Source organism: Apiospora phragmitis, assembly GCF_038363925.1.
Source record: "Apiospora phragmitis strain CBS 135458 chromosome Unknown utg000001l:1.0-2902119.0:1.0-2906034.0, whole genome shotgun sequence".
NCBI lineage: Eukaryota > Fungi > Ascomycota > Sordariomycetes > Amphisphaeriales > Apiosporaceae > Apiospora > Apiospora phragmitis.
Window position 1 is genome coordinate 1,621,104 of NW_027117399.1, and position 12,930 is coordinate 1,634,033.

Genomic DNA, 12,930 nt, shown 5'->3' on the forward strand with positions numbered 1-12,930 from the left:
ACAGCCCTAGGGTCCTCTAGCTAGGCTCGTCGATATCATTGACCGAAGCACAACCCGCAGTTGAATGAATATAACATCTCCTCTTTCAAGACCGCCCTAATCTCGTTCCTTGGACACAATGTATTGCAGCCATTGCTGCAAGTGAAGGAGGAATCGCCATATCGGCAACGATTACAGGTCCAAGTTCTGCCAAGCATGCCGAGTGGCTGGAAACGTCACCGTTACGAGAAGCATCTGGTAGGCTGTCCCCAATTGACGTAGTTATATATAGGCATGCAAGGATGTATTCATTGATTCATGACTGAGCAGACGACAGCAAAAGTGACAGTAGCAGCGAAGACGTTGATGGCAGCGCCGACCGCAGCGACGAAGCTAGCGACGATAGTGAGGGTAGCGATCAAAGTAATTTATATGACGAAGATTCCGATGAGGAAGGATCTGACGACGAGGGGTCTGATGACGATTCGGCCTAGGTTTCACCCTCACCACTACCCTCCAGACTTTCTCACGGTTCTTCAAGGGTATCGATTCTTGCCAAGTGCTCTTGGTGTGATTTCTGGTTTGCCGATGTCCTGACATTGACTTTACAGTCATGCGCAAAACTACAGCCATAATCGCTACTTCGTCAGGGGTTGCAAGTCAAAGTTTGTATAATAACATCATTCAGATACCGGGGATCTTAAGATTCAAATCTGAGAAACTCATGTACATACAGAAAGCAAACTGAGAGTGTCGACTGATATGAGAAAGGGGGAAGCTGGAAGCCTTTTACTCAAGGCTGCTCGTCTTTGTTGCACAGGGCCTCCAAGGTTGCGTCGCGATCTTCTCTCACTCTTCGTGCTTCATCAACTTGACCAGCCCGCTCATATAACTGGCCTAACAAGATCAAGCCATTCAATAAGTGAGGACCTTGCTTCCCGTCAAGCTTCATGGTCAGCACCAACGACCTCAATACGCACTCGATAGCGTCTGACGTTCTACCCTCGCTCTCGTGCAACTTGGCCCTGAATCTGTCCACTGACATTAAAATCCTCGGGTCTCGGGAGTCCTTGTTGTGTGGCGCTGCGATTTCATCTAACACCTGTTCGGCAGAACGGTTCTTCCCCATTAACAGATACGCGTTGGAAATGTGCAGCTTCACGTTGAAGTAGTACTCGTTGTGGTGTCGATCTTCCCTCTCGGCTCTGGTGCACATGTTGTGGCCGAGGTCGGCTATTTGCTCGGGACTCACTAATCTCCACCGTAGTAGTCGCATCATGGCGTCCGAAAGCATGTCCTGAACGGCGGGATAAGCTCCCCCGAGGGTTTTGTGAATTAAATCCACATATGTGAGCAGTATCGTGCTGGCATACGCAAGTATGTTGTCAGGCCGTAGTTGGTGCAGGGCCTGAAATAGGAGGCGGAGTGGATGCTTCCCCGGCCACGGGAGGTGATCAGCAATCGTTCGGAAATTCCGTAGAAGTTGCCACGCTTTGTCGGAGTGCTTTTCGACAAAGTAAAGCACCGACGTGTAGAAGAAGAGAAATATCAGTGGATCAGGTCGTTGCAGTTGACTCGGGGCTTCGTTCTGGAACCGGGCCAGTAGCAGCTGAGCTTCTCGCTCTTTGCCTTCTTCCAGCACCCATGCGGCAGACATCACCGAGGTGCACCAGTTGGGCACCACCTTCTCATACTTCACGCCAGTCTCCGGATCGTAGGGCCACTCCCCGGACTCGTGAGAACCCCGTACGTGGTGTGAGAGCAGGTGTATGCAGTGTTCCACTAGGCCCAAGTCACTAGGCGGTTCTACCGAGCGAGGGGGGGAAGCTGCCACCCCTGAACCATGAACCAGTTGCAGCGCCTGCTGCCGCCGATTCTCGGGCAGTCTTCGGATATAGTTCTGGAGCCTTTCTCGGCTGAGTTGCCTGTCAACGACTTGCGAATTGCGGCTATCTGGCCGGGCATGTCCTAATGCCGCTACAGCCCGGTCGAAACGTAAGTTCTTATTGAGTCCCCATTGGCGGAAATGCTTCTTGTACATTGAAGCACTGTGAGATACTCAAGAGGCCCATTGGTCAGTTACGCTTCTATGTTCAAATACGTTACGAAGTGTGGCTTACGTTGCGTGGAAATCGAAGTTCTCTTTCATCTCATCGATCAGCCGTGGTAGCGTCATGTTACGGCCAATATAGTACTCGGTTATGATAGCTCGATAGCTATTCCACTCACTCCTTGACTGATCCATGGCTTATCTCCAAATTTACATTGTAAGGCTAATATCGTGGCTGGAAAGGATGTAGTCTCTATCAACACTTTGGAGTTTCGTCTCTTCATGAGTGAGGCTGGACATTGAGAGTGACGACATGTAATGCCATGACAGTAATCCAAATTTATTCTAGATTCATGAGAAATGAGGCGACCAATAGACGATTAAACTGGTGGTGGTTTATGCACGTCTGGAAGCTGATGTGCATTACACAACGGTGCACTTCTACATACAGAATATCCCTGGTTAATACTAGAGCAGAGCCTTATTCTGTAACACAAGTAAGCCACAATGGAGAGCTGACAATGTACAAAAGATCCCTACCTGCCGGCATGGGCGCATCATAGATATCCAGTAGACGGACTACATGTAAATTCCTTATGAACGCCTCGCGCAAGACAGTCTAGCTAACTGGTAAATTTGACGTTAAGAGTACACAACACCTTTACCAACCATCACCACGGGCAACGCCGCCTTCGTCATGTCCATCTGCATCATGGGAAGTTTCGATATTGCGGAGAGGAAAGGGTAATGCCCGAGGCATGCTGAGTTATTCTTGGGAAGCTCAGCTTGGAAGCGGTTGCGAGCTTATAGGCTAGCAAAAGAAATAGAAGGCAGTTGGCTTCCTTAGTATCCTTTGGCGTAACGTTTTATATGTATCTCTTTTTTTCTATATTTATAGGGGAAAATTGTCTTTGGGGAGTTAACCTTGCGATTAAAAGCAATATAGATACGCATTGAAAAGGGGACCCAATCGTACCCATAGCCTTGATGTGTGACGAATAAGACAATACGACCGTTTCCGCATCTCATATAATGATATAAACACAACTCATGAGAAAACAGTAGCAACTCCCATATTGAACTCCGAGTCTTCCGATAGAGCGCATTGCTTCTCCCAGGACGCTTCTAATGGCCAACAACAGTAAATACTCGCTGTAACCGAACCTCCATTTGCAGGAGGTGGGGGGCAGCGCTTTAGTCCTGAGTTTGGATCTTGTTGTCTCCCTTGACAGCCTCCGCATACGAAGGCGGCGCGTTATGGCCGCCCGCGCTGCTCCCGGCCGCCGCGGATGAAGAGCCCCCCTGAACCGCAGCGCCGCCGCCGCCGCTCTGATTCGTCGCGCCGTAGTTCATCACGTCCTGGTGTTGCGGCTTGGGCTGGACGCGCTGCGGTTGCCGGTGCTGCTGCTGCTGCCGCTGTCGCTGGGGCCCGCCGTCGCCCTGGACGATAACGTAGGTCACGCGGCCGCCCTCGCTGTCCTGGGGCACGCGCTGGTACTCGTACGACTCTTCGGGGAACTTGGCGATGATGTACCAGGCGTGTAGCAGACCGGGGATCTGTTCAAGGAGACAAAGGAGTTAGTAGTGTGGTCTGCGAAGAACCCAATAGATACCGAAGGTAGAGAAAGAATCCGAAGAGCGGAGTGTTAACATACGAAACCAAGCATGCAGAGCAGGATGTTGATGAGAGAGTCAGCGGAGCAGATTCCGCACTTCACCCAGACTGTAAACGGTCAGTAAACGTTCGCTATATTCTTCGCGCTCTGCTTGAGCGACGATGTAGAGCCACCCTCGATTCCTAGGCAGCCGAACAATGCGATCGATGGTGGGGGAAGATGACGTACCTGCGAGTGGTGGGAAGAGAATGGCCAGGACGGCGAGGAAGCAATCAGCAGAACACATGACTGTAAATGTTTCTTCTCTGTTAATGTCCAGAGTCGTAAGTCAAGAAGGCGATGTAGTTTTGGTCTGAATGTATTTTGGGGGGATGAACATGAGATGAGTCGACGCCGTTGGAGACCTCTTTAACTTTACCCAATACTTTAGGCGAGGCGGGTGGATTGCGTTGCCTGCGAACATGATGACCTGTGGGGCTCGTGCTATGTTGAGCTAGTGGCGGGGCTGGATCGAGGCTTAGACTGGGGGCCGAACATGAGACTACATCTTCTAACTCCCTGGGGTAATGCACTATTAGGTAAGCAAGCGGCAGCCGTAGCATACCTTGACATTACATGGAGGGATTCGTCATCGCTTATGAAATTCAACGTTATCCCCTTGAACGCTGAATTACTGCCCCCCCTGCAAATTGAACTGTACACCAGCCACAGATCGACAAAGCCGTGCAAACCGAAGCAGGGTCAATTCTACCCAATCAGACAGCGCACGTTTCACATCAGACGTAAAAAAACGGCGCGGCGATCGTACCAAACTATCCCTGTGCCGTACAGTACGGTCAAACCAGGGGGGGGGTCAGCAATTCAGCGTTCAAGGGGATATATCTTGTTTAGCATTGCAGGGACACTCGAGAGGCTCGCTGAATCTACCATCGTGATCTGTACTGAGCAAAAACAAACTTGGGAATTGCCTGCCCTGGTTAGACCCTTACCTGGTTAGACTGTCAATAGACATGGTTATCTACTTCTCCTCACCGGCGCTGTAAGTGTCCGAGTCATCTTTCCACATGCAACGACTCCCGTATGACATGGGTTGCTCAACTCCTTCTTGACTCGCAATACGTTCATACTTAGTAAAAGTCATATTCAATGGGCATCTACTTTTAAGCCATCTGACCCTAACCTTCAGACTCTCTCCTAATGTTTCTCGCTTCCCAGGCCTGGTCCGTTTTGTGATTGACCATTTCACCCCAAACAAGGGGCGTACTCTTTTTTCTACGCCCGTGGTACACACACACCCCCGTTCCGCCTGACTGGTGGTTCTTGTTCGCCGGGCACATGGGGCTGTTCGGCAAGTGCTCGGGCAGCTCGAATTCGAACGTCCGGCTCGCTCGCATGTCCTCCCAGCGGGGCACCGAGATGGGCACTTCCCACCATTCCTTGGAAGACATCGTTGATCCTCCAGAGTGGTGTCTCATTTCGCCCTTCTGGCTGCCAGATTCCGTAGCTCTGTGGACGGTCGGCGTTCGCGAAGGAGGGGCCGCTTGCTGGTGGCGCAGAGGCGAGCGCAGATGCTTGTCCGGGGAGGGGTGCTGGCTGATGTCGAAGAAGAAGGACCGCCCTGGGCGTTCGTCGGTGCTTTCGCGGAGAGGAGGCGTATCAACCCGTGTCGCTTCCTATACGTTCTCGCCTTTGTTAGATGCTCACCATGGTTGGAACATGAGGGGACTGCTCACGCCACCAGGGAATTCCTCGCAATACTCGCGCGGGGTTTCAACATAGGCCGTTGTCTCTGAGACCGGAGTGCTTAGCGGTGTGTGACCTCTAAGTACTTCTAGTATAGAGCTAGTAGCACTTGCATCGGACCCAGTCGAGGCTTTGCGATGCCAAGGACTCTTTCCGAAGAGCTTACGCTGCCACGTTCTACTGTTAGGGCTCTTGCTGCTCTCCTCGCGGAGTAGCGTTGAGATGCGGGAAAGTGGGCTGGTATGGGTTCCAGGATGTGCTAAGCGCTGTTTGGCACCCTCAATAATGTCCTCAGTATATGCTTCAAGGTCCTTTGGATCCTTTTCTCTCGCCGACCTCTATCGCAGAAAGTCAGCAAAGAAGCTTGCAGAACGAAGAGAGTAATGGGGATATATCGTAGATTTCGTACCTGGCCTGGCTTAGGACGAAGTCCCATCCAAGGTCTCTTTGGTCTGACTAGGGGCAACTTAAAGATCTTGAGGGAAGACATCCGAGGGGACCTGGCCTGAACATTGGGCGGTGTAGGCTTCGCGGTTATGGTCTCGCTCTCACTCCCAATGCCACTGAGCGCTAATTGAGGGCTCCCAGAACCCGAGACGGGGCTGAAGGGAGAAAGCGATTGGGTTGATGAGTGAGCGCCATTTGCTAACGCGGCAGTCTTGGCCCACGGAAATGATGTCGGGCTGGGTTCGTTTTGCTCACGGCTTCCAAATTCTGGCTGCTGCAGAGATGCAACGTGGGCCTCCTCGGACAGCCAGGGACTTGCGAGGGGGGCCAGGCTTGCAGCTTCAATCGTGGGTTCCAGGACTTTGGGGCTGCTCTGGAATGTGGAATCGGTTTCCCCTGTTTCCCGGCTCGAGCTGTTCCTGCCTGACTTCTTCCTCCATTTGAAGTTCCTGGTGGTGTGACGAGGTATCTCCACACGCTCTCGCTCTGCCCAGTAGCCACCAGGAAACCATACCCATTCGCACCCTTCTTTGGCCGGTCGCGGCGGGTCGACGCCCAAAGAAGGGGTGGGCGGAATGCTAAATGGCGAACCGAATGATGTCGATAGATCCCTCAAGCTCTGGGTTGCGGGGAATGGTCGTACGGCACCGGGGGTGGGAGGATTCGCGATCGAGGTGACAGAGGAAGGCAGTCTACTCATTTGTCCATCCATAGCGGAGATGCTTCGCGTGAGAGTCCGCCGCTATCGGCCTGTCAGCTCATCGTCACTCGGAAATGGGCATGCTGTCTTCGGACTGATGCGGCCATTTGATCCCATATTCGTCAGGTCGGTCCGGTTGGAGGCAGCTGGATCGCAGCTAATCTGTGCTTGAAGGTTGCGTTATCTGTGTCTTGCATTGATATTTCTTTGATAGGACGGGAACAAAGGCGGCATTGAAATCGTAGGCATCGGGCGATGTAGGTTTTTGTACAGTATGCAGGCAGGGTGTAAAAGTGTTTGGCGGCAAGTGAAACCAAGGCGTCATTCGCCATTCAGCATGGCAAAGGGCTGCCAGTCATGGTCTATAGGGCCCTTAGGAGGTAATTATGCAGCGTAGTTGTATATGCTCAAGGGTGGAGGTAGTGAAAACAAGAAAAGGATCTTTCGAGTTGAGTAAAGTGTATTCATTTGATGCATTGCAGTCATGCGAACAACTTCAGAGGCAAGAGCGCACAACCAAAGGATGGTGCTTTCCCAGCTGATCAGCATTCAATGCGACACTCCGGCATAGGAGGGATTGAACACCGTGTAAGTACATCTCTATATACAGCCAAATATGATACATTGACGCTGGAGTATGTTATAAACACCGCAGATGCAATGGGATTTATCTTACATAGTGTTCGTTAATCTTGTCATGAAGACTTTCGTGGATCCTTAATGACTTCTAGATCTGCGGGATCTTCAAATAGAGGCTCCTGATGGCCTTCTTCGACCCAGTCGCCTACGGTCTCATGCTGAGTCTCGTCTTCCCCAGCATCCCCAAGGATTTCGTTCATATCGCGGTTGCGTGACTCGAGACGCTTGCGAACCTTTTTCATGATTGCTCGGCGCGCCTCTTGTGAATAGACAGCTTCCCCAAGCTGGGCGTCGATCTTCTCTTCTACCATTGCCTTGATATGAAAGGCAAGACTTTGGCTGCGGAAGACACCCGAGTACCGATAACTCAACCAAAGGTAAAGCGTGAGACCCTTATGAAGTGCTTCTAAATTGCTGAGGTAATTGGCCGGGCCCCCGGGATATGTTTCCTTTTGGTGATCCAGAAGCTCCAGGTTAAGCTCAGGGATGTCTAGCACATGCCCTCCATCCATTGTAGAAACACATCTTGCGAAAGCCTGCAATACTATAGGGCCAGACCTGTCCCTCAGGTTGACAGGGGCATTGAGGAAAACACAGCGATCATAGACCGACATTGGATAGGGCTGGATCCAATCAGCAATCTCCGCCATTTCCCCCAAGCCGCAAATATGGAAACGAGGTGAGACCCTTGCAATATCACGAAGGCGTACGAGCATGTAGCTGAAAGAGACGGCTGGAGGAAAGTAAGACGAGAAACGCTCAAGGACAGATGGTGGTAGCTGGAGTCCGGCAGTCTTGAGCGGCTCGGGCTCCCGGTTGAAAGCATCTTGAACAGCACCTAAATCGGCGTCTTCCAAGGTTGTTACGAGGCCAACTGAACCCTTCGTGGGATTTGGCGGCGCTGCAGGCTCGATGGCAGAGCCGTCCATTCTATCGGTCTTCATCGCGTGAGAAGCGGTCCTGAACCGCCCTGCCCGGCCACCAATCTGCTTGATTTCTGAAGTGGTCATTGGGCGATACGTGGTACTGTCACGCTTATGCGTTTGTTCAAAGATCACACGCTTGATCTCAAGGTTCAACCCCATTCCGATGGCGTCGCTCGCCACGAGGTAGTCGTATTCATTGTCGGGGTCGTTGAATAAAGCGGCTTGCTGTGCACGTGTTTCCGGCGGCAAGGAACCGTATACTATAGCGCAACGGCGACCTGTCTTCTTTTCAACCAGCGTCTTGAGAGAGTGGAGTCCAACACGGGAGAAGGAAACGATGGCGTCGCCTTTCTGCAATCTGCTAAGGTCGCCATTGAGACTTTCGCTCATCGTTTGCAGAGGACTTAGACGTTTGTAGTGGTGGACGACGCAATCATCACCAATGGTGTCACACAGAGATTTGATCAATTCGACGGCACGTTCCTCGCCGCAGAGATGGACTTCTTTTGCCTGTACACCAAGGAAAGCCTGGGTCCAGGCCCAGCCTCTCTCGATGTCGCCAATCATTTGAATCTCATCGATGACGGCAACATCGACCCTATGATTCAGGGGGCGTCATTTCCACCGTGCAACTGCGGAAATAATTATCCTCATTCTCGGGTATGCGCTGCTCCTCTCCTGTAATCAAGGCACAAGGCTTGCCTTTGGCGGTGAAGCGTGAGTAAACTTCGTGCGCCAGCAGCCGCAACGGTCCGGCATATATGCCCGTCTTTGCGTTCTCCAGAGCTTTCAGAGCATGGTATGTTTTCCCGGAGTTTGTGGGCCCGACGTGTAGATGTATCGTCCTCTTGATAGCTCTCGTGGCAGGGAACCATTCGTATGGGAAACGCATATCGGCGATTTTTCTGTGAGTAGCCGCGATGTTGCTGGAGAAGCGATTGCGCATCAAGAAATTTTGGAAGGCGTATCTCAACTCCTTAGTGAGCTGTGCAACATCTCCCTCGATGAAAGCATGGCGGAGGGCATAGAAGAGAGGGTTATCCGTCTTGCTAATGGCATTTTCCCGACTCGCCAAGTCGCAAGATTTCTCGATTAAACCCCGGAAGGAAACGATGTTTTGTTTGAGCTCGGATTCTGTGGTAATTTCCAGGGAAACATATTGCTCTTTCTTATATTTCCAACCATCTTGTTCCATGAGCTCATCGTATTTGCTGGTTGCTAGCCTACGGAAGATGGCGTGCGTCCGACTGTTACCGCGGGATGTGGTCTGCGTTGAGTTTATGATGGTATCCCGTACATTCGTCCCTTTATCCTGGTTGCCATAATACTTGAATATCTTGAAACTCGGCCGGGACGGGACGCGACTCCGTCGGATGGACGTCGAGAAGCCATGGCTGTAGGCGGCTTGGAGGATACAACTTGACCTAGCCAGACCAACTCTGCGTATTGTGAGCATGACAAAGGATTGACATGTAAGAAACCATGTTAAGACATAAATCGAATGGGGTGTTGTCCAAGAATCGGAGGAGTGTCGAAGTATGGAGTCCCACTTGTGCCACTTCTCGCGTTCATTGACTTTTGGGATTCGCGACCAACGGCGATGGCAACTCTCGCCAAAATTTTGTTATCGATAACGATAAAGGTACAGAGGGACAGGGATGGATGATCAGCTCCGAGTCTCCAGTGTTCCATACTCCATAGCGCCCGTTAGTGGGTGCAGTACCTGCAATCGGTCAATGTTAGTAAACATGTCGTACTGTAACACCAAATTTTAGAGGGCCAGTGCGCTACGTCGTCATGCTGCAGGTTGCGACTCGCCGATGGTCAGCAGCCAGTCCGGTCAGCAAGCCAGCCCGTCGCAGACACCCGTCGTCCCCATCATGTATGCGGGCTCCCATTGAACAATCCACCAGACGAGACGATCCAATTCCACACCCTTACCTTACCCCGGATTCTTTATACATACATTCAAGTACTACAAGTAACAGACACAGGTCTACGGTTACCCTATTCCATTCCTGCCAGTACAAGATACGCCTTTGAGCACCCTTTGCACAACACAGCCTAAGACATCATCAATCCAACCTGCCGGGCTTTGCAACAGAAGGTTTGAGGCACAACATTGTCACGATGGCTTCCTCATCAACCCCCAAAACGCCTCTGCTCTAGTACGTGCGACCACAAGCATCCCATCCCCACTGCACTCCTAAAGAGACTTGCAACTAACGGCGCACACTTGTCAAGTTCCTGCATCGCACATACCTCGACCATCCTCTCAGAATGCACCACGTCAGCCTCTTCGCAGACGTCGTCGCTGGCCTCTCTGATCCTGCCGAAAATCACCCACGACACGCCCCAGAAGCTGACCTACACCCATGGCAACAACCACATCCACTACATGTCCGAGGCGCCCTCGGAGCACGCCGGTAACCCCTCGGTGGGCGGCCTCACCTTCCTCGTCATCGCCGACTCGTCGCTCGGCCGCCGCGTGCCCTTCGGCTACCTATTCGAGATCCGCAAGCGTTTCTTCGAGGAGTTCGACAGCACCAACACCGACTTCGCCGACATGCCCAATTACGGCGCCGCCTCCTTCAACGGCGAGCTCCGGAAGCTGATGGTCGACTTCGGCACTACGAGCGGCGGCCGCGAGGACGCCATCACCAACGTCCAGCGCGAGATCGACGACGTCCGCGGCATCATGACCAAGAACATCGAGGGCCTGCTGGAGCGCGGCGAGAGGATCGATCTCTTGGTCGACAAGACGGATCGCTTGGGCGGCAATGCGCGCGAGTTCCGGGTGCGCAGCCGCGGCCTGAAGAGGCAGATGTGGTGGAAGAACGTCAAGCTGATGGCGCTCTTGACATTGGTTGTTGTGTTGATCATCGCGGCTATCGTCATCGCCGTCAAGAATGCTGCAAACTAAGGGATCTTTGGATGCCTCGGAAGGTTATGGGTTTCAGGAGCAATAACAATGGATTATTTTACCTCAGTCGTTACCAGAGAGCATCGGGTGGTTTCCGGATTTTTCGTATTAGATGGGCTAGGCAAGTGTCAGGTTTTCGATGTATTATTTGATGTACATAGCATACTTATTCCCCCTTTTCTTCTGAAATTGAGCACTGCAATCGAACCATCGTTACAACAGGACCGAGATATCTCCACGCAACCATGCAAGTGAAGCAAGAAACACCATCTTGATATTCAATATCACAACATGTCCATTAACGTAGTATTTCGGCGCGTAGCCTGGCTAGGTAAGTAGTCGAATAGCTGACTCACAACGGAACAAATGACTGGCGCGACCAAAGACTTCATGAGTGAACTAGTAAATTATACATCTTCCCTATGAGCACCTCATTATCTGCTCGAACTTAGGGTTACTACAGGCAGAGTGCCTCAATCATAACCGCGGGCCTGCCGTTCTCTGTACCTCAGGAACAGCATACCCTAAAGCCACCGGGCTTGCATAAGCGACATCGAAGGTGAAGGGCACACGCCTTAATCTGCCTGAGAAGAAGACGGGATGTACCGAAGAGACGTCGTGTGATACTCCTGCCATCGGTGGCGTCATAGTACTCCGTTGCTGCTGTTGCTGATTTGTGAATGGCAATGATGATGATGAAAGGATTGTTGAAGAAGGCATGAGGAATGAGGTGTAAGCGGCAGAGTCCAGCGACTGCATGCCTATATTTTGAGACAAAAAGATTGATGGGTCGTAGGCAAGGAGTTCGTAGTCTAGTTACTGCCGAGGACGATGATGATGGCAGTCATAGAGGTGATAGACAAAGAGGCCGGTTTTGTTTCGTTCTCCAAGCCGGTTTGATAAAAGAGGGCTCGGCTGCTATTTGTACCCTGAAATGCAGAACAGTGATGCCGCGGCAGGCTCTCCTTCCACAGGCTGATGAAACGAGGATTGCGAGCTGCTCTTCTCACGGGAGCTGCTAATGCTATGAAACTAATGCGTTAGCCGCAATTGGTCTCTGAAGTAGAGTATCTGATCCGTGGTGCCTACAAGACGCTGTTCCTGTTCCTGCTGCTGCTGCTCTCCCTGTTTTCTCGCCGACGACTGGTTATTATGGGCCGCTGTATGTTGCTTGAGACGTTGCAGTTGCTGTCGGAGCCGCAATTGAAGCTCCGCGGTTGCCGTAGATGTTGAGGTATGCAATGGTAGTCCACTCTCTCCGGTATGGTTGTTGCTGCTGCCGCTGCTGCTACAGCGATCGTTTACACCTAATCCCAGACCCCGCCAGATCTGGCGGCGCTTTTCGTCATCTTCACGTGTCGCCGTTGGCGCCGCCGTGCGGAGGGCAGGGTGGGCGCTGCCGAACGTTTGGGACACCGAACGCCTGAGCTGCATTTTTGACGGGCCCCGAGAAAGGCTCTAAGGAACAGGTTCGGGAAAAGATTTACGAAATCACAAAGGGGGGACCGTTTGACTGTAGTGCCTGCAATCTATTTTTTACTGTTGAGATTGCGAATCCCGCCCAAGGCAAGCCCGTCATTACCAGATGCTGGCTGTACTTGCCGAATTTGTTCTGATTTATCCACTTCCCCACAAAGGCTTGTCTTAGGCCTCTCTTAGACAACTCCCAGCCCCCTTTCGGCACCAGCCGTCTTCTCGGAGGCGTAGGATGGGCGTTAACATCCGAACGGAAACCAGGAGTTTATACTCCTGGACTTTAGGACTCGGGATTTCTGCCGCGTGCTCGAGAGAAACTCCCAGCTCTTTAATAGACAGTACCCTTTCCCAGCCCTTGGGTGTATATACTGCCCTAGCAATCCATAGTAGCAGCCAAAGCTGTCTCTATCATCTAACACTAATGTGGCTTG

The 12,930-nt window shown here is 51.9% G+C and overlaps 7 protein-coding genes across 7 annotated transcripts; 1 reads left to right on the top strand and 6 right to left on the bottom strand.

Moving 5' to 3' along the window:
* Positions 1-772: 772 nt before the first annotated feature.
* On the bottom strand, positions 773-2,155 carry PG994_000486 (Clr5 domain-containing protein; the record flags this gene model as incomplete). Its single annotated transcript, XM_066851895.1, has 2 exons — positions 773-2,027; positions 2,100-2,155. 2 exons carry the CDS (start codon positions 2,153-2,155, stop codon positions 773-775), a joined length of 1,311 nt encoding a protein of 436 aa, XP_066722527.1.
* A 1,068-nt stretch (positions 2,156-3,223) lies between these two features.
* On the bottom strand, positions 3,224-3,931 carry PG994_000487 (uncharacterized protein; the record flags this gene model as incomplete). The annotated part of the gene is made up of 3 exons (XM_066851896.1): positions 3,224-3,586; positions 3,685-3,752; positions 3,874-3,931. 3 exons carry the CDS (start codon positions 3,929-3,931, stop codon positions 3,224-3,226), a joined length of 489 nt encoding a protein of 162 aa, XP_066722528.1.
* Positions 3,932-4,820: 889 nt separating this feature from the next.
* PG994_000488 (uncharacterized protein) lies at positions 4,821-6,547 on the bottom strand (the record flags this gene model as incomplete). The annotated part of the gene is made up of 4 exons (XM_066851897.1): positions 4,821-5,318; positions 5,379-5,724; positions 5,798-5,840; positions 5,941-6,547. 4 exons carry the CDS (start codon positions 6,545-6,547, stop codon positions 4,821-4,823), a joined length of 1,494 nt encoding a protein of 497 aa, XP_066722529.1.
* A 683-nt stretch (positions 6,548-7,230) lies between these two features.
* PG994_000489 (uncharacterized protein) lies at positions 7,231-8,667 on the bottom strand (the record flags this gene model as incomplete). Its single annotated transcript, XM_066851898.1, has 1 exon — positions 7,231-8,667. One exon carries the CDS (start codon positions 8,665-8,667, stop codon positions 7,231-7,233), a length of 1,437 nt encoding a protein of 478 aa, XP_066722530.1.
* Positions 8,668-8,698: 31 nt separating this feature from the next.
* On the bottom strand, positions 8,699-9,556 carry PG994_000490 (ATP-dependent RNA helicase; the record flags this gene model as incomplete). The annotated part of the gene is made up of 1 exon (XM_066851899.1): positions 8,699-9,556. The coding sequence occupies one exon, from the start codon at positions 9,554-9,556 to the stop codon at positions 8,699-8,701; it is 858 nt and encodes a 285-aa protein (XP_066722531.1).
* Positions 9,557-10,230: 674 nt separating this feature from the next.
* PG994_000491 (Vesicle-associated membrane protein) lies at positions 10,231-11,023 on the top strand (the record flags this gene model as incomplete). Its single annotated transcript, XM_066851900.1, has 2 exons — positions 10,231-10,268; positions 10,345-11,023. The coding sequence occupies 2 exons, from the start codon at positions 10,231-10,233 to the stop codon at positions 11,021-11,023; spliced, it is 717 nt and encodes a 238-aa protein (XP_066722532.1).
* Positions 11,024-12,055: 1,032 nt separating this feature from the next.
* Positions 12,056-12,457, bottom strand: PG994_000492 (uncharacterized protein; the record flags this gene model as incomplete). Its single annotated transcript, XM_066851901.1, has 1 exon — positions 12,056-12,457. The coding sequence occupies one exon, from the start codon at positions 12,455-12,457 to the stop codon at positions 12,056-12,058; it is 402 nt and encodes a 133-aa protein (XP_066722533.1).
* Between the last annotated feature and the right edge of the window lie 473 nt (positions 12,458-12,930).